The 27079-nt window shown below is 36.0% G+C and overlaps 1 protein-coding gene across 1 annotated transcript in view; it reads right to left on the bottom strand.

The window, feature by feature from the left end:
• Positions 1 to 994: 994 nt before the first annotated feature.
• The window catches only part of HSF5 (heat shock transcription factor family member 5), a 35818-nt gene continuing 9733 nt past the window's right edge, over positions 995 to 27079 (bottom strand). Inside the window, exons 4-7 of the mRNA XM_004684421.1 lie at positions 22426 to 22523; positions 19567 to 20088; positions 16853 to 17030; positions 995 to 1065 (exon numbers count right to left, since the gene is read on the bottom strand). Of these exons, the coding sequence (XP_004684478.1) occupies positions 995 to 1065; positions 16853 to 17030; positions 19567 to 20088; positions 22426 to 22523 (869 nt within the window). The remainder of the gene's footprint in view (positions 1066 to 16852; positions 17031 to 19566; positions 20089 to 22425; positions 22524 to 27079) is intronic.

A 27079-nucleotide genomic window follows, 5' to 3' on the forward strand; every position in this document is an offset into this window, starting at 1 on the left:
AATAGCTTATATAGATGAGGATTTATACTTCCTGAATGTAAAAATCCAAAATAAGAAAACACTGTGTCAAATCTCTTATTAATGTTTTTGTTCACACATTGTACACTTTCCCTTCAACATAAAAATATACATGCATCCTTTATCCTTCTATCCTGCAACATTAATAAAAATATAAAGCTTTCAAACTTTTAAATCTACCAGCATTCATAAATACAATTATATTAAACAAGCTAAATACTTTTCTCTAGAAGACATTTAAGTGATACAGTAACAAAACCTTACCATTTAGGACAACGTATCATTAAAATTAAAGGTATGAAAACATAAGAATACTCCCACTAATATAAAAGAATCCGGGGCTATTAAGTGTGACGAATGGTCCAAGTCCGGATGCCTTGCTCTTGAAGCAGAATGCTGGGCTAGGAAGGAAGAGCATTTCCTGGCTAATCACTTAGAAAACTAGCTCTTCCCGGAATTTCTTCCCTGGAATTCCTGACCCATTTAGACCTGTGATCTTGGTCACCTCACATGCCTTTGTTTCTTACACAATTGTCTCTAAGAGGCTCACAATGTATTATGAAACAGATAGACTGAATTTCCTACTGGAGTTATGCTGACTACAGCTTGAGAATGGCAAGATGATAGATCAGTACACACAGAGAGATTATTCTCCAGTACCATAGAGGCAGCAAATTTTAGATGCTTCTTGACTGTAACAGAAGGCCAGAACTGTTCATTTGGAAGGGGTCTGGGAAGGAAAAAAAAAAAAGGCCGCAAGATGTTTAGTAGTTTGTCAAGGTAAATAATCTGAACTGAACAGCTGTAATAAATACCAAATTCCCAATTCTCAATTAACAAAATTCTCAATTAACAACAAAAAATACTTTTTTTTTCCTTAACAGAACTGAAAAAAAATCCCAATAGTGTGTCATGTGCAAGACTAGTCTGCCTCCAGCTACAGCTAGTGCACAATGTCACATGTGTCATTCATTCCTCACTCTTTTAATTCTTCCTCCTTTGGAAAGTGCTCCTGTTTGCAGGCCACATCCACCAGCAGATGGAGATCTAGAAAGAAAGATTTGTTTACTCACTCTTAGCCTCTCAGTCTATAGAGTTTGATATATACGTCAAAAGCTAAGAAGAACAAATTATATTTCACCTGTAGAATTGGCTCTAAAACTTTATCATCTCATTTTAGACAGTAAGCTGTCCAAAACTGCATTGCTTTTGTAAAGAGGAAAAAAACAAAGATTTCCTTTAAGAAGAAAATACAATGAAATGCAATGAAATGGTATCATCACATTATATTCTTAATTTGAAAACAAGTCTATACCTCTAAAGCACACACACACAATCCAAAAAGAACAAGACAAAGTTTAATTTCTTTAATTTAATTAAACAAAGCTTCACTTCAGTGGTGTTGCCAAGGTTCATTTCAGTTGTCTAGTATTATAAGTGAAAATTTAAGGAAAGGTGTCAAAATGATCAAAATGAAATATGTACCACGGGGGAAAGTTCTTTGACATTGTAAGGATAGGTAGGTAGAACTGTGAAAAGATCAAAGAGCAATGCATTCTGGAATACACAACCGAAACCTTATGAAAACAACTATCTAAATTGTGAAAATGAAAGCATATCCTTCCTGGAGGTCAAGAGATAAACGTTCATTAAAAATGGAAAAAAAAGTAAGAAAGTGAGTTCATAGCTCAGGTTCTGTAATACAAAAAAGCTAAGACCATGTGCAGAAGTAGAGCTAAATGGCCCATGGAAGTATCATAGGCAGAAACAGAAGAACTCTGACATAGTCTCTAGATTTAATCTAATTAGTTTACAGCTTCTAGAGCAATGTGACCAGGCACTTTTACAGGTTGATTTTGAAGCTTACAATTCTGCACTAGCAGCAATTGACAGTTAAATTATAAAACATGAGTCCTTTATTTTATTCTAGACATCCAGAGACTTTTGTCTCCAGGATTTATAAAACATAACTTCTGTGTGATTGATCCATAGCCTAGACATGAGTTCTGATTCAATAAAGTGAAATTAATACTACCACTTTTGAAATTAATCTTGAAAGCATCTAGAATAGTACCTACTTTTTGTCATATTTATTAAAAGACAGGCCAGTCATTCTCACCTGGTGGACTATACTATCCACCCAGCCTATCCATAAAGAACAAACAATTTACCCAGACAGGCATCAGGTAGAGGGAGAAAAAGCCATCAGTTCATCATTGTAAATTTGCTTCTTATATTTGTGTGGCATTAACCACATTTTTTTATAGTAGCCAAAAGATGAATAAACAAAATGTGGTATATAGATATAATGAAATATTATTAGCTTCAAAAAGGGAGGAAATTCTAATACTAATTCATTTATACTACAACATGGTTGAATCTTGAAGGTATTATACTAATTGAAGTCAGTTATAAAAGAATGAAATCGTTGTGATTCCATGTATATGAAATGTCAGAGCAGAATGATGGCTGCAGAGAGGAGTGTTATTTTGTAATGAATATGGAATGTCAGTTTGGGAAGATGAAAAAAAAATTCTGATGGATGGTGGTAATAGTATAATACAACAATGTGATTGTACTGAATGCCCCAGAAGTGTACACTTAAAATGGCAAAAAAAAAAAGGCCAAAATGATAAAACTCACATTTATCACAAGTTACCTTTTGCAATGAAATTAGTGGTAGTAGTGGTAATAAGAACAGTAGTGTCTTGTATTTGTATAACATCATTTTTTTTTCAAGTTAACTGAAGTGCATTATTGTAATACCATCTAATAAATCCTAAAGAGTAAACAGACAAATAGGGAGAAGAATCTGTAAGCTATCTGGCTAGTAGTAAAGCCAAGAGGCTCTAAATTGTGCTGCACACTGGAATCCCCTGGGGACCTTTTGAAAAATATTTAGGTTCTTATCCCATAAGTTCTGGTGGGATTGGTATAGAGTGCAACCCAGGCACCAGGATTTTTTTTAAGCTAACCAAAAGATATAGGAGTGAACACCTAATTATAATCATTCTCTAAACACCTCAGTTCCATATCAGAACAAGAACAGATCATATGGTAATAGATAATATTAAAGTAAAATTTTGGAATAAAAATATTCCTAATAGGGCCCTCCCTGGTGGCGCAACAGGTTAAAGCACAGTACTATGAAGCTATCACAGCCACTGCAGCACAAGTTCGATCCCCAGCCAGGGAGGTGACCCACATGGCAGGCAGACCTCTCCTGACCAATCTGCTGCTACCCTCAGCAATGTACTTCGCTCATCTGCCTGTTCTGCTCCCCACTCTGTCTCTGGTGATTTCTCTCACCCCCCACACCTCTGGCCTGAACCCCAGTTCTGTATGCATAAATAAATAAATCTTAAAAAAAAATCCCAAATGTTCAAAGTAGTGTAGGAATTCTCAATAAGAAGGTAAAAACTAGTAAGGCAACTATAGCTCTCATATGGGGAGGTAGATTAAACAGCGACAAATACTTTTTCAGTGAACAACTGCTTATTAAAATTCTATCATATTGATGGTTCAATGGGTCCTCCCTGGTGGCGCAGCGGGTTAAAGCACTGCACTGAGAATCTAAAGCCGCTTCCGCATGAGTTCGATTCCCGCCTGCCCCGGAGGTGACCACATGGCGCAGCAGACCTCTCCTGACCCGCCCGCTGCTCCCCTCAGCAGTGTACTTCGTCGATCTGCCTGTTCTGCTCCCCACTCTGTCTCTGGTGAAGCCTCTCACCGCCCCTGAGCCTCTGGCCTGTACCCCGATTCTGTATGAATAAATAAATAAATCTTTAAAAAAAAAATCTATCATATTGATGGTTCAAAAAACATACAAGAATATATCAGAGACAGGCATGTTTGAATAACAGTAGTCTGTATAGTTTGATAACTGCCTCAAAATGAGTTCTCTAGACATGGAGCCAACCCAAATGCCCAAAAGTAGATGACTGGATTAAAAAGATGTGGTACATATACACAGTGTAATATTACTCAGCGATCAAAAAAGATAAACTCGTGCGTTTTGCAGCAACATGGATGGAGCTGGAAGGGATCATGCTTATTGAAATAAGCCAGAAAGAAAAAGAAAAATACCAGTTGGTTTCACTCATAGCAGGAGCGTAAAGGACTGGGGAGAAAAAATAGTAATAATGAACAACTAGACATTTTATGGGGGTGGAGTGGGGAATGGGATCAAAAACGGGGGTGGGGGAAGTGCGCGGGACACTATGGTGATGGCACATGGGTGATTTGGTGATGGGAAGCCCACGGGGATTACAACTGAGACAGAAAAAGGCACAAAATGATGTAAAAAACAGACGATTATAATGAAAAAAATAAGTTGTCTAGTGCGATAAACAAACCCTCCTAACCTTAATGACGGAGCTTTAAGTTAGCATTTGGAACACATCTTCTAATAATAAATATCTAAACACAATAATTTTATTAAAGTGAGCTTCCTTCATTAAGGAAGGAGCTCAAGTACTGAGACCACTAAAAATACAAAAAAGACAAAGACTAGCCTAATACTACCAGAGGTTTATACGGCCATTAAGAGAACCTTACATAGCCATCTCATCAGAGAAGACAAGGATTTTGGGAATTATAGCAGCTCAGTTGGCTTGAGAGCTGAAAGGCCCTGAGGGATAAGAGTACTGCATCTACTTGTTTTGGAATGTTAATTCCCACTGAAAGCAACCTCTAAAGTTTTGGGGTTATCACCTTTAATGAAATCTCATCCATAATCTAATAGCTACAAAAATGGGAAGTTCATTCTTTAGGTATGAATTGAACTTTGCTCTTAAAAATTCAGTTTCCCTATTTAAATATAAAACAAAAATCTACCTGGAAGAGTGCCAGGAATAATATTTGCTTGATAAATAATTGAATAAATCACAAAGAAATAAAGTAAATATTCCTTAAGAGAGTATAGCTTCCACAATAGCATCTGGATATATCCAGTTTAGAGTTAACATCCCTGGAAAAATTGATATTTTTGATTCAAAAGATAATTCATTAAGTCAATATGCATTTACAAAGGCCTACACGCAGCATGACAATGACTATGCTTAACAGTCTCCTTTTAACAAAATGTACATTATTGAAGTCAATATGAGTAACCTACTCAACTCAGCTGTCAAGTCTCTTATTTAAAAAAAAAAAATCAAAGAATGAAGTATGAGAAGATGCCCCTTAGATAGCTTAAACAGGCCAGACAAACTCAAGATAATTCTATTACAGAAGGACATTAATAAATCCTGGGACTACAGGATACCTCTGTTAATTCAATGGGCTATTGAGCATTCCAACAGTTAATGTTAGAGTCATAATAGTTTAGAATTTAGTGCAAAAAGAATCTACAGAGGTGATTTCACCAAATTCCCTTATTTTAACCACAAATAATGTATTATGAGAGTTGAACCTTATGCCTAATGACTGCATTGAAATTCAAGTGATACTTCAGAAATTTGACACTTGGCTCCTATTGTTACAAGGAGAGGGTCACCCCTTGGATCCCCAAACATAAATAGATTCTGCCGTCCACTGCATCAAAACATGTAAGACCTTCAATGGAAAGAAACTTTAATACAATCAGTGTGCAATACCGAAAAGACAAAGAATATAGTTTCTAAATCAAACACCCACAGTCTCCCATCCCCTGTGTGCAGAAGTCCACCCAAAGCCCTCCCTGGTGGCGCAGCGGGTTAAAGCACTGCACTGAGAATCTAAAGCCACTTCCACATGAGTTCGATTCCCGCCTGCCCTGGAGGTGACCACATGGCGCAGCAGACCTCTCCTGACCCGCCCGCTGCTCCCCTCAGCAGTGTACTTCCTCGATCTGCCTGTTCTGTTCCCCACTCTGTCTCTGGTGAAGCTTCTCACTGCTCCTGAGCCTCTGGCCTGTACCCCAGTTCTGTATGCAACAAATAAATAAATCTTTAAAAAAAAAAAAGTCCACCCAAAAGGGATTTGCCCAAGCAAGGCCTGAAAGCTGCCACAAGTCTAAAGCATCTTCTGGCAGGGACCCATAGAAAAGGGTCAGAAATGGCCAGACAAGTCTGGGAGGAAAAGAACAAAATAAAAATCAAGATGAACGCTGCCACAGTGAACCTCCCCATGGGTCTCTCACCCAAGTCTGTTTCAATCAATCCAGGGCCAAGAAACAACAGCCTCTTCTTCACATGTCTCCATGTGCCTCCCTCAGCTCTACTTCCTGCTCTCCATCCTGCTTCCTTTCTCCTCAGTCTCCGCTCCAGATGCTTCTCATTCCAGCTCAGCTAGACCCTCCTTTGGGTAGGGTAGGAAACCTGGAACCTCCCCTTTTCTGGGGACTACCCTGTTATACTCTCATTGGTACTTTAGCTTTGGTGTTAGTATCTATGAATAAAAAAAAAAAAAAAAAACTTTTGGTCATCTATGAGAACTAAACTGAGTACTTCCCTATTTTGAGCCTCTTCACAAGTACCTTACTCTCTTAAGGGCTTATCTGGCCATCAGTGATCAGGAGTGTGAAATGATCTGAAACTAGAAACAAGGGCTTTCTAATAAAGGATGCAGCTGACTGAATCTTTGTGTTCTACCTCCAATGGTTTTTATAAAAACTTAACCCCCCAATGTGATGGTGTTGGAAGGCAGGGCCATTGGAATGTGATTAGTTACTGAGGGTGGAGTCCTTATAAGACTACCAGTCTTAAAAAAGAGATACCAAAGACTTCTCCTCTTCCTGCCATGTAAGGACAAAGATGATGACTGTAAATGAACGAGAAGCAGATTCTCACCAAGCAATCCTGGATTTCCTAGTTTTAGAACCAAGAGATAAGACTCAGCTGTTTGCAAGCACCGAATCTATGGTATTTTTGTTTTAACAGCCTGCAGAAAGTAAGAACATAGTGTCAGCAAACTCCTGAAAAAGTCAGTGAATTTTTTAGGCTTGGTGGGCCTTGTAGCCTTGTAGCCTCTATTGCAACTGCTCAGCTCTGCTGCTGTGGTGTGAAAGCAACTACAAATAAGTAAGTGAATGGGTTTTAATTAAGCTTTATTAATGGATACTAATATTTAAATTTCAAGTTTTTTCTTCATGCGCCACAAATACTCTTCTTTTGACTTCTCTCTCAACCATTTAAAATATAAAAACCATGCATAACTTATGGGCCATAGTTTACCAACTCTTGTTCTTATAATATACAATAGGGCTATAATTAAGAGAAATTTGACCAAACAATAAATTTCATAAACTAGAATACTGCTGCAACAGTTGATGAAATAATTTTTTCCCTCCAAAATAGATATACATGTGTCTGTCTAGATAGAGGGAACAGCTGTACAACATTCTGAATGCACTAAGTGGCAGTCAACTTTCCACTTCAAAAATGGCTAATTTCATATTATGTGAGTTTAATCTAAAATTGTATATTTTCCTATCAATTTGAAAGCACATGGAAAGATACTCAACATCAGTAGTCACGGGGGAAATGCAATCAAAACCAAAATGAGGTACCACTTCACATCCACGATGATAGCTATAACAATAATAATAAAAAGTAGAAGATAACAAGTATTGGTGAAAATCTGGAGAAATGGGTTGAAACCCTCTACATTGCTGGTGGGCACATAAAATGGTTCAGCCATTACAGAACATGCTTAGGCAATTCCACAATAGCTAAGCATAGAACTACCATATAACCCCGCAATTCCACTTTTAGGTATATATCCGAAAGAAAAAAACCATACTCAAATACTTGTGCATGCTCACCACAGCACTACCACAATAACCAAAGGTAGAAACAGTCCAAATATCGATCAACAGATGAATGGATAAAAAGGAATAAAGTTCTGATACACATGCAAAAACATGAATGAACCTTGAACCCATTACACACTAAGTGAAATAAGTCAAGCAAAAGTTCACATACTGTATGATTTTATTTATATGAGATATCCAGAAAGAGAAATCCATAAAGACAGAATACCAATTGATAGGAGAGCAACTATTTAAGGAATATGGGGTTTTCTTCTAGAAAAATGAAAATGTTCTGACCTAGATAGAGGCAGAGGTTGCACAACATTTTGATTGCACTAAGTGGCAGTGAACTTACCACTTCAAAAAACGGCTAATTTCATATTATGTGAATTTAATCTGAAATTGTTTTATTTCCCTATCAATTTGAAATGACCAGGCAAAAAGAAGGAAAAAGCAGAAAAAGCTACAAAAAATAACATTCATCTCAGTTTTCAAAGTCACAGTTTAATAATGAGATATGGAATAGTATTATTAAGAAGATGTATACAATTCTTGCTTCCAGCAAAACAGAACTGTATTTGACACTGTTTTTGTATCTCTGGGGTACCTACCATAGTACCAAATCAGGATAGTTATTCAATAAATACTAAAAGAAACCTAAGGAGGGGCTTCATTCTCAAAATGTTCAAAACATACATTCTGGTGGGTAATGAAAAAATTTCCCATTGACACAGAAAGTGGAATAGTGGTTTCCAGAGGTTGACAGGCAAGACGGAATACAAAGCTATTTAGTGAATGCAGAGTTTAGTCTAGCAAAATCAAAGTAAGGATGAGGGTGATGGCTGTAGAACAGTGCGAATGTCTTTAATGTCATGGAACTCTTCTCTTCAAAGTGATTACTATGGCAGACTTTATGTCATGTGTATTTAACCACGCTTTTTTAAAAAGATTGTTTTTTTTTCCCCCAAGGAAAAAGTACATCAGTAAGATAAAAAGGTATCTGATGGAAGAAAAGGCAATTAACTCATTCATTCAACAAATACTGAAAGCCACAGGGAAATAGTCCAGATTCTAGGGATGCAGCAATATGCAAAATAAGTTGCTTACTCCTAAAAGAGGAGAAAAATGATAAATAGAAAATGTTAAGTAGTTATGCAGAAAATGTTAAATAGTAACATGAACCACAAGAGAGAAAACAAAAATAAATAATAGAGGTGCAGGGAGGGGAGAACTTAGTCAATCAGGTCGATTCCAGATAGCATGGTCAAGAGGCTTTCTATGATAACTGGCATTTGAGTAGAGAACTGAATGGAAGGAAGGAACAAGTCATGTGTTGGGTAAAGAACATTTCTGGCAGAAAGAGCAGCAAGTAGAAAGGCAGAAATATGCTTGGTGTGTTCAAACAGGAGTGGAAAAAAGGATGCTGTCTGAAATGTAAGAGGGAGAGAAATGTTGGTAGGAGATGAAACCAGAGCAATTGCTAAAAGTCAAATTATCCCATGCCTTGAAGACCACAGTAAGAATTTTAGATTTAATTCTACCTGTGATAGAAAGACACTGGCAACCTTTAACAGAGAAATGGTGTTTTACAAGTGTCAACTGCTGTATGAAGAAAGGTTGTGAGGGCCAAGAGTAGAAAGAGGAAGATTTGTTAAGAAGTTATTGTAGTCACCTAGGTAAAAGAGAACACGGCTTGAACCATGGTGACAGCAGGTAAAAGTGATGAGAAAGGGTCAGATTCCCGATTTATACTACAAGAAAGCTGACAGGATTTGCAGATGGACTGGATGTGGAAGGAGGAAGATGCCAAGACTTTTGGTTAACTAGAGGAGACCAGAAGCACTATTTCCTAAAATAAGTAAAACTGAAGGAGGGTGGAATCTACTAAATTTGGGACACCAATTAGACATCCAAACAAAAATGTACTGCTAGTATAGGCAATAGGGTATAAAGTGTGGAGGTCAGAGATAGAAATTTAAGATATATATTTAGGAATCATCACTAAAAAGATAATAGTAAAAGCAATGGTACTGGTGTAGCCCATCTAGGATTTGTGTATAGAAAAAAGATGTCTAAGAATTGAACGTGGGACTTATCAACATTTAGAAGATAAAGATTCAATAAGAGAAACTGGAGTGACCAATGAAGATGAAGCAAAACCAAGAAAGGATAATGTTCCAGAAGCAAAGTAAACAAAGCAGCCCAGGACAGGTGAAGTAGAATGCTCAAATACTGCTCTAGTATATAGAATGGGGGCTGAGAACAGATCACTGGATTTGGCAATGTGACAGTCACTGGAAATCTTGAAAAAGCAGTTTCCACTGAGTAGCAGGAATGAAAACCTGATTGAAAAACATGTGTGAGGTAAAGACATGCTTTCAACAGAGCTTTTCTTTAAGGGGGAAAAGAAAAATGGAGTGATAGAAATATGAATGAAGGAAAGGTGAAAGGAATTATTGATTTTTTAAGATTTATTTACTTACACATACAGAACTGCAGTACAGGCCAGAGGTGCAGGGGCAGTGAGAGGATTCACCAGAGATAGAGTGGGGAGCCGGACAGGCAGACTGACGAAGTACACTGCTGAGGGAAGCAGCGGGCGGGTCAAGAGAGGTCTGCTGTGCCATGTGGGTCACCTCCGGGGCTGGGGATCGAACTCACACTGAAGCAGCTGCAGGCCAGTTTGCAGTGCTGTGTCCTAATCCTAACCCATTGTGTCACCAGGGAGGGCCCTGAAAGAATTATTTTTAACATAGAATTTATGATGGTGTATTTGCATGTCAATGGAAATTATTTAACCTAAAAGGCTAAGCACGATTATCTTGAAAAGTAAGGGCAGATAAGTGTAAGTATTAAGTCTGTGTGTCCACAAAAAAAGGGATGGGTACACAAATGGAAGGATTGGTCATTTTCCATTAGAAAGAAAAGTGGAGTATAGGGTTACACCTAGAGGCAGAGTCATAGATTTGTTGGTGGAAAATGTGAGCGTTCTCTTATTTCTGTTTTCTCAGTAAAATAAGAAATAAGCTTATAGCTGAGAAAAAAGTGATGAGAGGTATTGAAAATTGAAACAAGGTTATGATAGAGTGACTTTGGGGAACAGGGAAATACAAGACTGCCGACAATACTGGGAGTTCACAGGAATGTATAGTGAAACCATGCACATCTGAAATTCATACAATGTTATAGTGCAGTATTACTTCTATTAAAAAATTTTTAGGGCCTCCCTGGTAACACAAGGAGTTAGAGGGCCATCAGACCTCTTCTATCTGACCTGCTGCTCCCCTCAGAAGTGTATTTAAGTCAGTCTGCCTGTTCTGCTCCCTACTCCGTCTCTGGTGAATCCCCTCATCCCCCATACTTTTGGCCTGTATCTCTTGTATGCATAAATAAATAAACCTTAAAATTTTTTAAATAAAAAAATTAAGTAAAATGAGACTATTTAAAGAATTTAATAATAAAAAGATAAGACTAACAAGTATAATGAAAATAATTATTGCTAAAATTCCATTCCTACAACGTGCTTATTATTTACTATGCACCAGACATCATACTACCAGTTACATTTTTGAGATTGTTATTCTCTTCATTTTACAGATGAAGAAACTGAGACTCACTAGAGATAAGTAATTATGTCCAAAGATTACTATTGTAAATGGTAGAATCCAAATTTTAATTTAGGTTTCTCTAACACCAAAAGCTTTCTTCCTATCAAGTATGCAATATACTTTAATTAAGGTTTCCTAATGCCTTATACATAGCCATGTTTTCATAGGTCCACTGTTAGGCTATACTCTATCAAGGAAAAATAATTTGCAATTTTATGAATTGTATTTCTGCTGACATTTTCATTATAAAAGTTAACTTTTTAAGATTTATTTTTATTAATTTATGCATACACGAACTGGGGTATAGGCCAGAGGTATGAGGGGGTGAGAGGATTCACCAGACACAGAATGGGGAGCAGAACAGGCAGATCTACTGAAATATACTGCTGAGGGAAGCAGTGGGTGAGACAGGAGAGGTCTGCTGGGCCATGTGGGTCAGCTCCCTGGACGGGCATTGAACTTGTGCTGCAGGGGCTTTGCATAGCTTCATAGTACTGCGCTTAATAACCCCCTGAGCTGCCAGGGAGGGCCCACAAAAGTTAACTTTTTTTAACAGAGGTTTTAGCTTAATCATGTTATTTGCTCCCTGCCCCTAATAAAATGAAAAAAATGATTAGATTATCATAATGCCAATATTTCACAGCTGTTATGTTTCACAGCTTGAAGCCAAGGTCAATTAAAACTCATCTATTAACACCACTGACTAAAGAATAAGACTTTACTAAGGAAAGAAAACAAAACAAGAAGAGTTAATAATCAATGCATTACACTTATAAGTTACACTTATAGTTACATTTATAACCATGATATGTAGTAAAAAAAAAAAAAAGAAGAAGAAGAAGAGGAAAGTATTATTATTTTAACAGCAAGCACCAGAGTTCTTCTTGGAGAGATAACTATATTTGTTGAAAATATATCTTGATAGGTTGCTTTGATTGCGGAAGATGAGGCTTCAAGGACATTTGGAAATAGAAGAGATACCTAACTTTCTCTACCTAAGTTAAGACACAGAATTCAGGAAATAGACAAATAACAGAGAAAAGACAGAAGATAAGTTGGGATACTAAAGCAAGCAAGAAAGAAGACAACAAGACCATATTACCTGTGGTCATAACAACAAAAAAAAAGTGAGTAAGTGTTTAGTGACTGAAGGCCTTTTAAAAAGGAAGGTTTACTTTCCACTATAAATTTGCAGTATTTTAAATGCAAATCCTTTCTTCTCCCCATACTTTCAGAAAAGGGCACTAAACACATAAAAAAACTAATGTGAATGCTTGTGGAAGGGGAGAAATCAAGGAAGAAGGAGAAGCTCTGCATCTGACATGGCATGGGGCAGAGAGAAGAAAACAGCTTCCAGGAGATGAGAACAGACAAGTCTGGAAGGAAGCCAAAGCAAAAACTCAAAAATAAAAGCCACTGTGATACCTAGGAATTCTCAGAAATCTTGGAAAGGCATTTTTGATGTGGGATAAGGTTAGCTTTAATCTATTTTAGCTAAGCCTCAAAAATCAGATAATATTTAAATCTTACATTCACTTCAATTAAGGTCTTATAATGCCAGGTCTTTATATTTTTTTGAAAATATTCATTCCTATTGTTTTGATTTATAATCATGCCATAGGACTACTTTAGCATTTTTGTTTTTTAATTTAAAACTCTAGAAAGATACAAAAAGGGAGTGAAAATATCCCATGATCTATAGTGCAAATTCATACACAAATTGAGAACTAAAAAATCCCTCTATATTTCCAGGTTTATTCTCTCAGAGCTAACCACTGTTATTTGTATGTTTTATCATATACTTCAGACATTTTCTAAAATTACACGGTATACACTTTTCTTCCTTTATTTCTTTCTAGGAAGTGGGTTGTGCTACAACTTGCTTTATTCACTTAACATACTATCTTTCCAGGTAACAACATATCAAGCTACTTTTTCTTAAATGGTTGCACAGAACTTCATTACATGAATTTATCCTAATTTATCTAGTTCCAAATTCTTTTAAACATTTGTGTATTTATTCATACAGAACTGGGGTACAGGCCAGAGATGCGGAGGGTGAGAGGATTCACCAGAGACAGAGCAGGGAGCAGAACAGGCAGATCTACCGAAATTCACTGCTAAGGGGAACAGCAGGCAGGTCAGGAGAGGTCTGCCAGGCCATGTGGGTCAGCTCCCTGGCTGGGGATTGAACTCATGCTGCAGTAGCTTCTGAGATCTTCATAGTATGGTGCTTTAACCCGTTGCGCCACCAGAGAGAGCCCTACTGTATATTTTTATCAAGCTTTGACATTATCATTTTTTGTCAATCAAATTGGCAAAAATTTTTTTTGGTTGATTTCATTTGCATTTCTGAGTGGTGATTTCTCTGAGGAATCTAATGTCCTCTTACATGTTTATTGCCTATATGTATTTCTTTTGAACTTCACATTAATATAATTTTATAGGTTTGCCTTTTTCACATTGGTTTGTAGGAACACTCTGTCTTATGAATATAACACTGTATTTCATATATAAACATATTCTCTTAGTGCACATAACTTCTAGTTGTCTTCAAATATTTATTCTTCCTTTACATCACCATATTGTTTAAACAGGCAAACTGCCCTCAGCTAAAGACTACATTTCCAAGTTCTGGTCACACTGATGTGAGCATAAGTGATGATTATGCTCATAAAAAGGCTATTTACAAAAGCCCTTTCACTAACATGTGGAGAGAGTGGGAAGCCATCTTTAATCATGAAACACCTGAGGGCTGCTAGCAGTGACAGTAAAGCCGCCACATCAGCTCTGGACAGCTTACACTCAGACTGTATCACGAGAGAAAAATAAACATCTAAACTGTTTAAGTCACCATTCTGTTTTGTTACAGCAACCTAACTTATGTGAACTAGTATGGAATTTGTAATGTAGCAGTGAAGTTCAGTCTTCTCATGCTTTCTGTTTACATGGTACTGAATCTCTTTCCATCTGCTTACTTTCAACCTACATGCCTCCTGCAGTCAAACCTACAGAAGGGATTTGCTTTTTTATCCACTCTAGAAGTCTCTACATTTTAACTAGGGTTTTTAAATAAGACTATTGACATGTGATAATTGTATTGGTTGAATTTGGATAAACTATTTTACTATTTGTTTTCTCTTTGTCTTCTTTATTTTTCACTCCATCCCCACCCCCGTCTTCATTTAGATTATTTCTATTATACTGGTAGTTACCCTAGAAATTATACTATGTATCCTTAATTCACCAAAGCCCAGTTTTTAACCACTATCTAGACTGCAGCTTCCTTATTCCTGAAATTCTATAGGGTAGAATTAGCACTCATCTGCTGTGGTATATTCAATGAAATTTTTTTATCTAAAAATGCCTTAATTTGGGGGCCTCCTTGGTGGTGCAGGGGTTAAAGTCATTGCTATCAAGCTATCAATAGGCACTGCAGCATGAATTCTGTCCCTCCCAGCCAGGGAGCTCACCCACAAGGCACAGAAGACCTCTCCTGTCTGGCCTGCTGCTCCCCTCAGCTGTGTATTTCAGTAGATCTACCTGTTCTGCTCCCCACTCTGTCTCTGATGAATCCTCTCACACCCCCATACCTCTCGCCTATACCCCAGTTCTTGTACACATGAATAAAAATAAATCTTCTAAAAAATAAATAGTAAAAATGCCTTAATTTTGCCTTTATTCTTGAAGAATCTTTGCTGAGTAGAGAATTTAGGATTGCATTTTTCTTTCAGTATTTTAAAAATGTGATTCTATTATTTTTGGCTTCCATTATTGTTGTTTAGAAATAAGTGTAGTAAAATAAATCTAGTGTAGGAGTTGGTAAACTACTGGGTCAAACTGGGCCCAGCACCTGTTTTTGTAAATAATATTTTTTCATAGCACATATGGAACATGGCCACAACCAATCACTTATATAGTGTTCATATCTAGTTTTGTGCTACAAATGTAGAACTGACAGATCAGATAGTACTGGTATAAAGGAATACAAACAGACCAGCAGGCCAGAACAGAGACCAGAAATAAACACTCACATAGACAGCATGGGGAGCAGAACAGGCACTTCAATGCCTGTTCTGCTCCCCATGCTGTCTCAGCGAGGAAAGGACAGGCTTTTCAACAAAGGATGCTGGGAAAAATGGCCTTATCCACATGCCAAAGAATTAAATTGGATCCTTATCTAATACCATATATAAAAATTAATTAAAAATTTAAATGTGGCCCTCCCCAGAGGTGCAATGGGGTAAAGTATAGCACAGCAAAGCCGGCTGCAGCTACCTCAGCACAAATTCAATCTCCTGCCAGGGAGGTGACCCATATGGCACAGCAGACTTCTCCTGTCTTGCCCACTACTCCCCTCAGCAGTGTACATCATTGAAATGCCTGTTCTGCTCCCCATGCTGTCTCTGGTGAATCCTCTCACCCCCTGCACGTCTGGCCTGTACCCCAGTTCTGTATGCATAAATAAACAAATCTTTAAAAATAATATAAATATAAGACCGTAAACTATAAAATCATAGCAGAAAATGAAGTTGAAAAATTTCATGATACCATATTTAGGAATTATTTCTTGGATATAATATCAAAAGCACAGGAAATAAACAGTAAAAGTAGAAAACAGGATTACATCAAACTTAAAATCATTAGTGCATCAAAACACAGAATCAACAGCGATAGAATATTAGCTAATTAATGTGTGAGCTTGAACAAGCTACTTATCCTTTCAACCTAGGTTTCCTGATCTGTAAAATAATGACAATACCCCTCTCATCAAGTTTGCGGAATGATCCAAAAATAAGTGCAAAGTAGGGCCCCCTGGTGGCCTATCAGTGCTGCAGCATGAGTTTGATCTTCGTAAATCTGCCAGTTCTGCTCCCCACTCTGTCTCTGGTGTATCTTCTCACTGACCCTGCACCTCTGGCCTGTACCCCAGTTCTATATGTATAAATATATAAATCTTAAAAAAATAACAGAGGAGAACCAACTTATGTGCCTAAAACAGAAACTCATTTTAGGCTCCTATAACCCAAAAGAAAAATACTGATACTGTGTCAGGCTGTACAGTATCTTTATCATGTGCTCAGGATAATCTCTTTTAATGTGTAATTCTTTTCATGGCCCAGTTAAGTGCATTCTTTTTTTTGCCTCATAGTCTATTAATAAGAAAAAAGTATATTTACAGTTACAGTGTCTTTGGCATCTGAAGACAGTTATTCAATTACCTTTCATGCTTCCTTAACCCAAGTTAATTAACACAAAATTCTCAGCTTAAACATGTTCATTCTTTTTGAAAGCTTAAATACTTACATGTGATACTGGAAAAGTATCTTTACATATCTTACAAGGGCAAGTGATAAAAATATATAAAACTATAATAGCAATATAAGTACAATAAAATTATGACTAATAAATTAAGACCCAGAAAAATCACTGTTCGTGTATTAATTTATATCATGGATCTACTTGTAACATTCTAGAGCACGATAATCCTTACCAGGGGATTTTCCTTGCTGTGAGTTGCTTCTTCGCTCTCTGTATCTGACTGGAGTAGATAAACCTGTATCTTTACTAGGCTTGCTAACAGGCCCCATATCTGAAATAAGGAATCCCATCTGTTCTGAAGGCAAGATATTCTCAGGTGGATTGGTCTGGCATTTCATACTGGCATCCACCTGAAACAGGAAAGCCAACTCATCATTATGAATTTCTACCCACCCCCAAATATCTACTAAAACTTAAGATATTTTAGGAGAGGAGTTCTATTATAGAAGTGTGATCCGACAAACATGCTTTTGAGACTTTCTATCATGTGAGAGTATGTCCATTAATCTTAGTATAATAAACTAAAATACTATTAAAAATAAAATACTTTTTTAATTATGGAAAAAATCTTGAAGAAATAAAACTCTTTAATGCTTAGACAGAGAAAAACAAAAATTCCTTATAGAATAACAATTTAACAGTGTATTTGATATGAAAGTGAATTATAATGCCTGTCATTTTGAGTTCATTTTCTCAGTCTTTGAAACTCACACACACATACAAGTGCAGATTTCACAATTTATCATGATACTATCACAATAGCAACAAATTTTTATATTATTTAGCATGTGCCATTCACTGCACTGTTTTATATGCATTTTTTTTATCATATAGTCTTCATAATAGCTGGCACAACTTCTCTGTTACCATATAATAAATTAAATCAAAGGGGAAAAAAGGAGAATGATACAATCTTTGATTTTGTTGAGCTAGTTTGAATATATGATAGTATATTTCCAATATATAAACTACTGAAATATAAAAGGAGCTTAACCATTTATTCAAAAAGAAAATTTTTTCTTTTTTTTTTTTTCTGAATAAATCAGAAGAAAATTTACCTAGAGCTTGGTTTCCCTGAATATAAAATTCTCACACAAATTTATAACTGGTTGATAACACTACTATCTTTTTCCATTAGATTTCCCCTCCCCTCCTGTTGGTGATATTAGAATGACAACAGGAGTTATCCTGTTGGATCTTATCAGCGGGGCTGTGAAAACTTAATTCCACTAATTTTGCACTCCTTGTCTTAAAAAGGTCCTCAAAATTGTTTTAACTTCAGCACTGATAAACCTGGACCTGCCCTTCTTAAGAGATATGAGCGTCTTTCTTGGAGTTCCTAAGTTTTCTTTAGAATGTCAAATCCCTTTATCAATTGATCATCTTCTGAAATATTCTATTTTTCATAATTTATTTTTAAGTAAAACTATATAATATGGCTGGAATTTAAATAAATTTAGAAATTAAAAACTTCCCAAAGCTGTGATGTTCAAATAACTTTTAAAGAAAAATTAACTGTGTGAATGCAATTTAAAGGTATAAAAATCTAATATTCTATATGTGACTAAATAAGAATAAAGACAAGTTTTGTGTTTTTTCCACAGGTATATCTAAAACAAATGGGCATTCTTTGGGCCACTTAATTGACAAAACTATTTTCTAAGCATAATATAAAGATCTCAACAGCTGGATTTAACAAAACAATGGGTTCCTAGAAACCTTAAGACATTTGGATCTAAAATTAGAGCTAAAAAAAAATGCACTAAAAAAAAAAAAAAAAAAAACTGCCAAAAAGTTATTTTGGGAATCTTTAACAATGAGGAATTTTCAGCTCCATTTTACAGAAGAAAAAAAAACACAAAATGAAAAAAATCTTTTATCAAGCTATCATTAAGAAAAAAAATAAAGTTGGAAAAAATTGGTTCATTCACAAAAAGTGATTTTAAGTATACTTTTATTTAGAATAATTTGAACGCACTTTACTTAGAATATAATTCATTTTCTGGTCATCAACTAGTTGCAATAAAGTAATAATCTTTAATAAAGAGAAAAAGTAATTTTATCTTTAGAATATGTCTCTCAAACAAAGTCAAAGCTCTACTTTAGGAATGCAGATATTAGTAAGGAAATTCAAACAGTGCGCTCACATGTCAAAGAATTCAATTATGCTATCTATGAGAATTAGGAGAAAACCTTCAACCACGTTTTCACCTCCATGCTACAAATACCTGAGAAAGCTTTGATATTATCTGTCAGATAAACCACCCCTGCTGGGGCCTCCCTGGTGGCCCAACGAGTTTAGTCTCAGTGCTATCACCACTATTCCCTGAGACGGATCCCTCATCAGGGAGCTGACCCGCATGGAGCAGCAAACCTCTCCTGTCTTACCTACTGCTGCTTCCCTTAGTGTAGTTCAGTTAAATATTCCCGTTCTACCCATCTACCCATTCTGTCTCTGGTGAGTCCTCTCACACACACATACCCCACTCCACCCCCCCACCTACAAACCAGCTCTTCTACATACATACACACACACACACACACACCATCCCTTCTAAGAAGTGGCATTTTATCAAACAGAAACACCTAGTCCACCGAAATTAAGATAGGAAGCAAAACTCAAGAGATGCTTTCATTTCATAAAACAAGTTTTATACCACAATGTTCAGACTACCTCTCTAAATGTTGACTTTGAGCAACAAGATAGTGGATTATGGTTATTACTTTCTGGATATTTTGTGAAGAACCACTGGGACATGATCCTTCTGGAAAGCATAAAGGATTAGTATTAAACTCAAAATCTGGACTAATTCTCCATTAGAACAGTCTTTAGCAAGAAACCCAGATACTGTGAACTTTTTTAGGAATTTTTCTTTGCCCCCTTACCTGGTGTGAGCTGAATGGTAGCCCTTCCTGTACAAACACTACTGATGATGGAGATGGATTATGACTTAGCTGTTCCTTCAGTTTGACATGAGCTTGTTGGATGGCTGTAGATTCCTGCATTGTAGTATTTTCAACAGGTTGAGCTGTGTGGATGGTATAGATGTACTCAGGTGACTGTGGTAGAGAGCAGGTAATTGCTTGTTCTGTTCCAACCACAAAGGATGTAATATCTGAGCCTACAGGAGTAAGTGGCTCCAGCTGGCTAGCCTGACTTGTGGAAGATGGGTTGCTGTTGTTTGAATTAGTTAGAATATGTTGGCCTCTGTTAGACTGAGGTGTTGGGCACTGATTCTCAACAGGCTCCACCTTTACCATCTCCAATTTAGGGGAGGAATGCAACTCATCTACTATCTGAAAAACAGCCTCTAGGTTTACTTCTGTCTTTTTATTTTCATCAGTAGCACTGCAAGGCCAACTAGAAGGCAGAAATTCAACTGGATAGGAGGATTGCATTGGAGGATTCTGAGAAAAGAGAAAATAGGACTGTTTGGATAGAAAATCAAAATGAGATTAAGGAGGAAAGCAACAACATTTAGGCTGATGAGTGCTAAATGTAAATAGATAAAACTTAAACTAAAGCTTCTTGAAAATTTGGACTCCAAACAAGTTTTCAGCAGTGGTACTTTTAAGTCTGTTGTTAACATTCCTTAGCAACTATTATATGGGAATCACTATGTTATTACTGGAGTGGACCAATAATTCTCAGGATCAAAGTACACACAATTAAAAGGCTACAGCACCCAAATATCTATTTGCTGATAAAATACCTGTATGCCAAATTCTGTCACAAAGTTTGACAGACAAAAATATCACTTTTATCTATCATATATGGTTTGAGGAATGTAGTAAGGAAATTTCATACACAGGATGCTCACAAGTCCACCAGTACTTTTATAGATTCATGGGGAGGTACTAATATTCTGTTCCAAATGATCTGGGGGGAAAAAATGGATGGAATATTGAATGCCTTTGGTTCCTGAGATTGTTTCTTTTTAATAATGAAACAATAGGCTAAAAATACTATCACTTTTAGACAGATATCTTGAAGAGGTATTCGCTTGTAAATAGTGTTTTTGTACAGATAGGCATTCAGTTTGTTGATAGTCAAATAAGCTAAAACATAAAATACCTAGGAAAAATGATTAAGTAAAACACGTAATAAGTTCATGTTGCTGCTACAAAACTATGGGCAGAATATGCATTCAATACATATCAATTCAATACAATTCAATGCATTCAATCTGACAAGATCAGATTATAAACCTAAAATACAAAGTTATGATTAAATAAAGCATGCCATGGGTCAATATTGCCAAACACACCAGTAAGCCTGTCAATGATCTGAATGACATTAATGCCAAAAAATGTAAATTTAAATGATAAAAGCATCAAACGTCTTTACTGTAATTAGCAACACCATTTAGTGACTTATTAAGGCTAAGCAAAACTTGTATACGTTTCATGTAGTGCTCACAAGAAGGCAGGAAAATGTGGTAAGCTTCATTTTGAAGTGATGTTGAAACTAAGGTTCAGGAAACTTCATAATTTATCCAAAGTCACAGTAAAATAAGTGACAGCCAAATTTCAAACCTAGGTTTGCACGACTGAAGAGCTCTTACCCACTACAATATACCAGCCGTTCACGCATACTTGCCACCAATATCTACAGTCCAACTGAACTAACTGCATTTATTTCCAGAATGGTATCTGAAACATTTTCCCTTTTTTGAACCTTATAGTTCTTATCTTTATTTTCTTATAATAAACATATTGTCTTTGTAGTAAGAAAAGGTTTTTAATGACTTGTTTAAAACATAAGCGTAATAGATTACAAATACTGTCAGAGCATCTCCAGCATGATCTACAGGACAGTGTCTCGACTACAGACAAGAGAAACTAAGCTGTGGAACAGATATGTCTCTTAAGTAAAAAGGAAAAGACTGGGCAAGCATGCTGGAAACTTCAATCTGTCATTAAAAATGTCCAATTAAGTCCCCTTGGTTTGAATTCTACACACTTCAAGCAACAAAGTGTATAAAGACGTCCCATGCATATTTTCTTTTAAAAAAAGGAATATTCTTTTGATTATTGGAATGTACTAGTCAGATACTCTCAACAACAGATGCTATTCCAGTTAGATGACATTAAAAGCAATCACATAAATCCAATCTTTAAGCAATGACAGCACAAAACACAAAGCATGAAAATTAATCTTATTCTGGAAACATCTTATTCTAGAAGATTTAAATCATGACAACTGTTTCCTAATAAAAAAGAAGACAGTTGAATACTTGCTTACAACAAAGAAACCATTTCTTTTTTTAACACCTCATTTTTAACATTTTTTCTATCGCCTTAAAAAAATATTACCTGTACCCCACTATAAAATTCTTTCCTTTGTTTTTTTTGGACATTCATTTTACTATGGAAGAGCCTAGAATTGCACTGTTAAAACTAACCTTCAGCAACGATGGAAATGTTTTCTATCTGTGCTGCACTATTTGCCAGCCACTAGACAAATGAGACTAAGGTGGCTGGTGTGACTGATAAATATTTTTTAAATTTTATTTAAGTTTAATTAATTTAAATTTAAGTAAACACTTGTGGGTAGTGGCTGCTCTATCAGATGGTACAGGTTAGAAGAATCGACTCCTTTTTAGAATTAAGAAAACCTAGGTAGGCCCATAGTCCACAGCACACCTCTGGCTACTAAAGAAAACTACACCCTGAAACTCCACAAGGTCAATAATATTGGACAAAAAGAACAGAGTATATCCAGGCATGCTCTAAGAATCTTACCTGGAAGTAGTTGCAGTGAGCATATGAAGAGGCAGTGGGAGTGACGCAACTACTTAGAGCATCCATATGGGTCGAAGGAGAGCAGCACTGTAGCACAGCTGGAACAAAGTCAGACAAAGGCCGTCAACCACAGCAAGCCTTTATAGCACTCAAGGCACTCCCCTCTTTCAACTTGGAAAGAAAAAATTCACAAGTTTTCCTTTGTGGGTACAACAAAAATACATGTAATCCAACTACGTTTTATAATTTGTTGAAAACAATAATTTTAAAAGTCATCTAAAAGGGTCATATTTACTTTCGCAAAGATTGGTGCCTACATAAGTTTGTCTTTATAACCAAACAGTTGTTCTTATTCATCCTGTTGAAAATATCAGAATGGTTATAATCATTTTAATAGTAATAACCATACAAAGATGGATGTGTTTTTGAGGATAAAATACTCTGCAAATGTTACTAACATTAAACAAGGCATTCAGTGAAGTTTATGCAAGAAAATGTCTTAACCATGTACGTAAACCAGACCACCTGGTTTTGGAGGCCAGCTCCAAAATTTTAAAAATGGGATAAGCCTGAGTAAGCTAATCTCTTTGGATCTCAGTTTCTGCATCCTGAGGGTAATAAATGTCATCTACCTACTGTGGTCGTTGTGAATGTGTTAACATGAACAAGGCACTGAGAGCAGAACTGGCATACAGCAAGCACGCAATAAATGCTAACTACTGTTCTTCTCACTAAAGAAGTACATTTTCCAAACTTTCTCTTTATAGTTAGGTCACCCTGAAAAAATAGATTTTTTGTGCTTGGATAGTAATACTTACAGATTCGGCCTTAATATTAAATTGAGTCTCCCACTTTCCAAACTCTCCAGAAAAACGAGACTCAGTTACAACTTCATACATTTGGAGTAACCAGAGGGTGGCATTTATCGAGCACATACGATGTCAGAGGCACAGTACGGGTGCTTTACACATATTGTCTCATTTAATCCAAACAACAGTTGTATGAGGGTATTAACATTACTTTACAAAATAAGGAAACAAAAGCTCAGAAATGTTAAATAACTTACTGAAAGTCACAGTCTGAAATGACAAACCAGTAATCAAATTCCAAAGCATATGCTCTTTAACACACCATAGGTTTTTCTTTCTAAAGTTTTCTTCTCTCTAAAATGTAACATTTAAAGTTTACTACAACTCTACTTGCTGAATACTTTTAAGGGCAACATATCACAAGGTGGCAACTTTCTCTTTTCATGTCTAAATTTTTCACACTTTCAATCTGTTAATACAAATTACTAAATAATGTCATTCCTTAGACTTTCAAAGCAAATTGGTAAGAACTGTAAATTCACTGACATTTTCATAGTTTTCATAATCTACCACTAATTTTTTAAATGTCAAAGTTCATGAAGATATAGTAGAAATAAATATTTTTTCACTTTATCATGTGTAATTTCAGGGTTTAAATTTTGCACATAAAAGGAAAAATTTGAAATACTGGACAGAAGTTTAGTTCATCTATAAATGTAAAGTTGGTGCTTTCTGAGTTACATTAGTTTTACAATTCCAGGGATTTAAGAAGTCAGGTCAGTTGCCTAAGAAGTCAGCTACATAAAATTCAAATTACTGTTTACTTCCAGTATAGATTAGCCAAACAGGTTTTTACACTGTCTCCTTTAGAAAATATTCAAATATACAATTCAGTTGTATTAGTTTTAAATCTGTCTTCTCAGGAATCTGGGAAATGAGCTGGATCCACAAAGTAAAATTCCAAGGAAGGGACTGCAAACCCTGGGAGTTTTTCCTAGAGTTTTAACAGTTAAGAAAAACCTGGGCCCCTAGTGGCAAGAAAAGATTCCAGCAGGAGTTGCAGGTTTTCTTCCCACCATCATACAAAGTATTACCTTACAAATAAGTCAACGGAAGTTACTAGCTTTATTTTTCTAACATTGGCATGATGTGACACATAAAGAATGACTGTTAAAAGTATATTTCAAAATAAATTTCTTGGAGAAATAAACTAGAACAAACAATGATAGCTGAGTTGGTATGAAGTAAACAGAAAAACAGTGAATGTCCTTCAACGTGTCCAATAACAAATGAAAAGCGAAGAAAAGAAGCTGAATAAATATCCATGAAGATTCCTCAATGGCTATTTCCTTACCAATGCAGTACTACTTCATAAAATTAACAAAATAGAATAAAGGTAAATTTATTGAATATGAAAATCTAGCTATAGAAACAACTATATGTGGAAAAAAAGGAACTCTCCTACTCTGCTGGTGGGAATGCAAACTGATACAACCACTATGGAAAGCTGTTTGGAGGTTTCTCAAAGGGCTAAAAATACAGCTTCCATATGACCCAGCAATCCCACTAGTAGGTATATACCTAAAGGACACAAAAACATCGATTCAAAAGGACATCTGCAACACCATGTTTATTGCTGCTCTATTTATAATAGGGAAGATGTGGAATCAACCCAAATGCCCAAAAATAGATGACTGGATTAAAAAGGTGTGGTACATATAAACAATGGAATATTACTAAGCAATCAAAAAAGATAAACTCATACCTTTTGCAGCAACATGGATATAATGCTTAGTTAAATAAGCCAGAAAGAAAAAGAAAAATACCAGATGGTTTCACTCATGGCAGCAGTGTAAGGGATTGGGGGGGGGGGAAGAGAGAAACAAATGTAATAAAGTAAAAATGAAAATAATGAACCACCATAAACCAGAAACATTTTATGGGGGTGGAAAGGGGAAAGGATCAGAACTTGGGTGGGAAGAGTGCACTGGACTATCGTGATGGCACACAGGGGAACTGGTGGTGGGAAGCGCATGGGGATTACAACTGAGACGAAAAAAATGCACAAAATTAAGAATGACATAAAAAATTTTAATTAAAAAAATGTAACTGTGTGCACAGTGCATGAAAAATCAATCTAGTATGTACTGTGAATGCACTAACATGGATAAAAATGAGTTTGTCACTATGTCCTGTGACATTTATTTGCATAAATATCTTCTAATTTCTTCCTAAATGCAGTGCTCATTTAAGGTATTAAATTGTACACCGAAGAAAAACTGGAAATAATGGACAGACTCGCATTTCAGATGTACATACAAGAATTGAAAACATTTCACAAAAACAACTCTAGTTGTTTTTAGAAAATCCAAGATTACTAAAAATTATCTAAAGGCAAAATTTTTCACTCACACTATAGATTAGGAAAACAAGTTCACACACTCGATCTTATGGGGAAATTGCAAATAACATGACTAAAATGTTTGGGGTTTGAATCTACTCAAGAATAGTACGGTGTCAACAGTGAGAAAATGCACAATATATATGCTCAAAAGGAAAAAGAGCCTAACAGTAAATTTAATTTCAATATAAATTACCATAGCAACCAGAACCACAGCATCCCATTTATGATGAGGTTAAAAAACAAAAAGATCTTCTGGGCTTGGCATATACCCAAAAGAAGTGAAAGAAGACACTCCAACAGATATTTGTGCACTCATATTTATAGCAGCATTATTTGTAAGTCTAAAGGTAGAAGCAATTCAGCATCTAGAAGAAAGAATAGACATACAATATGGTACATACATACCATGGAAAATTATCCAGCATAGAAGTAAAGAAATTTTGACACATGCTACAATGCCAATAAACTTTGAAGATACTACACTACATGAAAATAAGCTAATCACAAAAGAACAAATACTGTATGGTTTCTCTTATATGCAGCTCCTATAGTTGTCAAATTCATAGAGACAGAAAGTAAAACAGAAACAGTGGGTGCCAGGAAGTAGGGGGTATTTCAGCTGGAAAAAATGAAAAAGATCTGGGGAGGGATAGTAGGAATGACAATGTAACAACATGAATGGATTTAACACCACAGAAGTACATACTTAAAAATTACTACAATGGAGGGACTCTCTGGTGGCACAGGGGTTAAAGATACAGCTGTACCAAGCTATCACCAGCCACTGCAACAAGAGCTCAATCCTAGATCCCCAACCCCCAGCCAGGGAGCTAACCCACATGGTGAGGCAGCCCTCTCCTGGCTGGCCAGTTGCTCCCCCCAGTGTATCTCAGTAGAACTGCCTCAGGTCCTCACTCTGTCTCCAGTGAATCCTTTCATCCCTCACTGCTCTGGCCAACATCCCACTTCTTGTATGCCTAAATAAATAAATCTTTTAAAATTATTAAAATAGTAGACTCTGTATTGTGTCTATTTTACCTCCATAAAAAGAGAGATATAATTTTGCTTAGTTTCTCCTTTCAGTTAAAGAGAAAGTCCGGGTGTACCTACGCCATGTCTTTTCCCAAAGACATAATGAGACTTTTTCGGAAAAGTTGAGCACAAGAGCAACAATATCAAAGGTTTTATAACACCAGGCTCCACATTGTTTACATAAATTATGTAGGATTAGAGGTTTGAAACAAACTAAATTTTCAGAATTTAAATGTACTTTAAAACAATAATAAGCAATGTTTTTTACTCAAGTCATTTCAGAAAAAAAAAAAATACAATATATAGCCTTGAATGAAAATAAAAATATCATATGTACCTTAGAGAAAGTATATATTTTTACAAATTACTTTAGCCTGTAAAGTGTTAATATCTGGCTCATTTGAAAGAC

Source organism: Condylura cristata, unplaced genomic scaffold, assembly GCF_000260355.1.
Source record: "Condylura cristata isolate star-nosed mole 26May11 unplaced genomic scaffold, ConCri1.0 scaffold00017, whole genome shotgun sequence".
NCBI classification, from domain to species: Eukaryota; Metazoa; Chordata; class Mammalia; order Eulipotyphla; family Talpidae; genus Condylura; species Condylura cristata.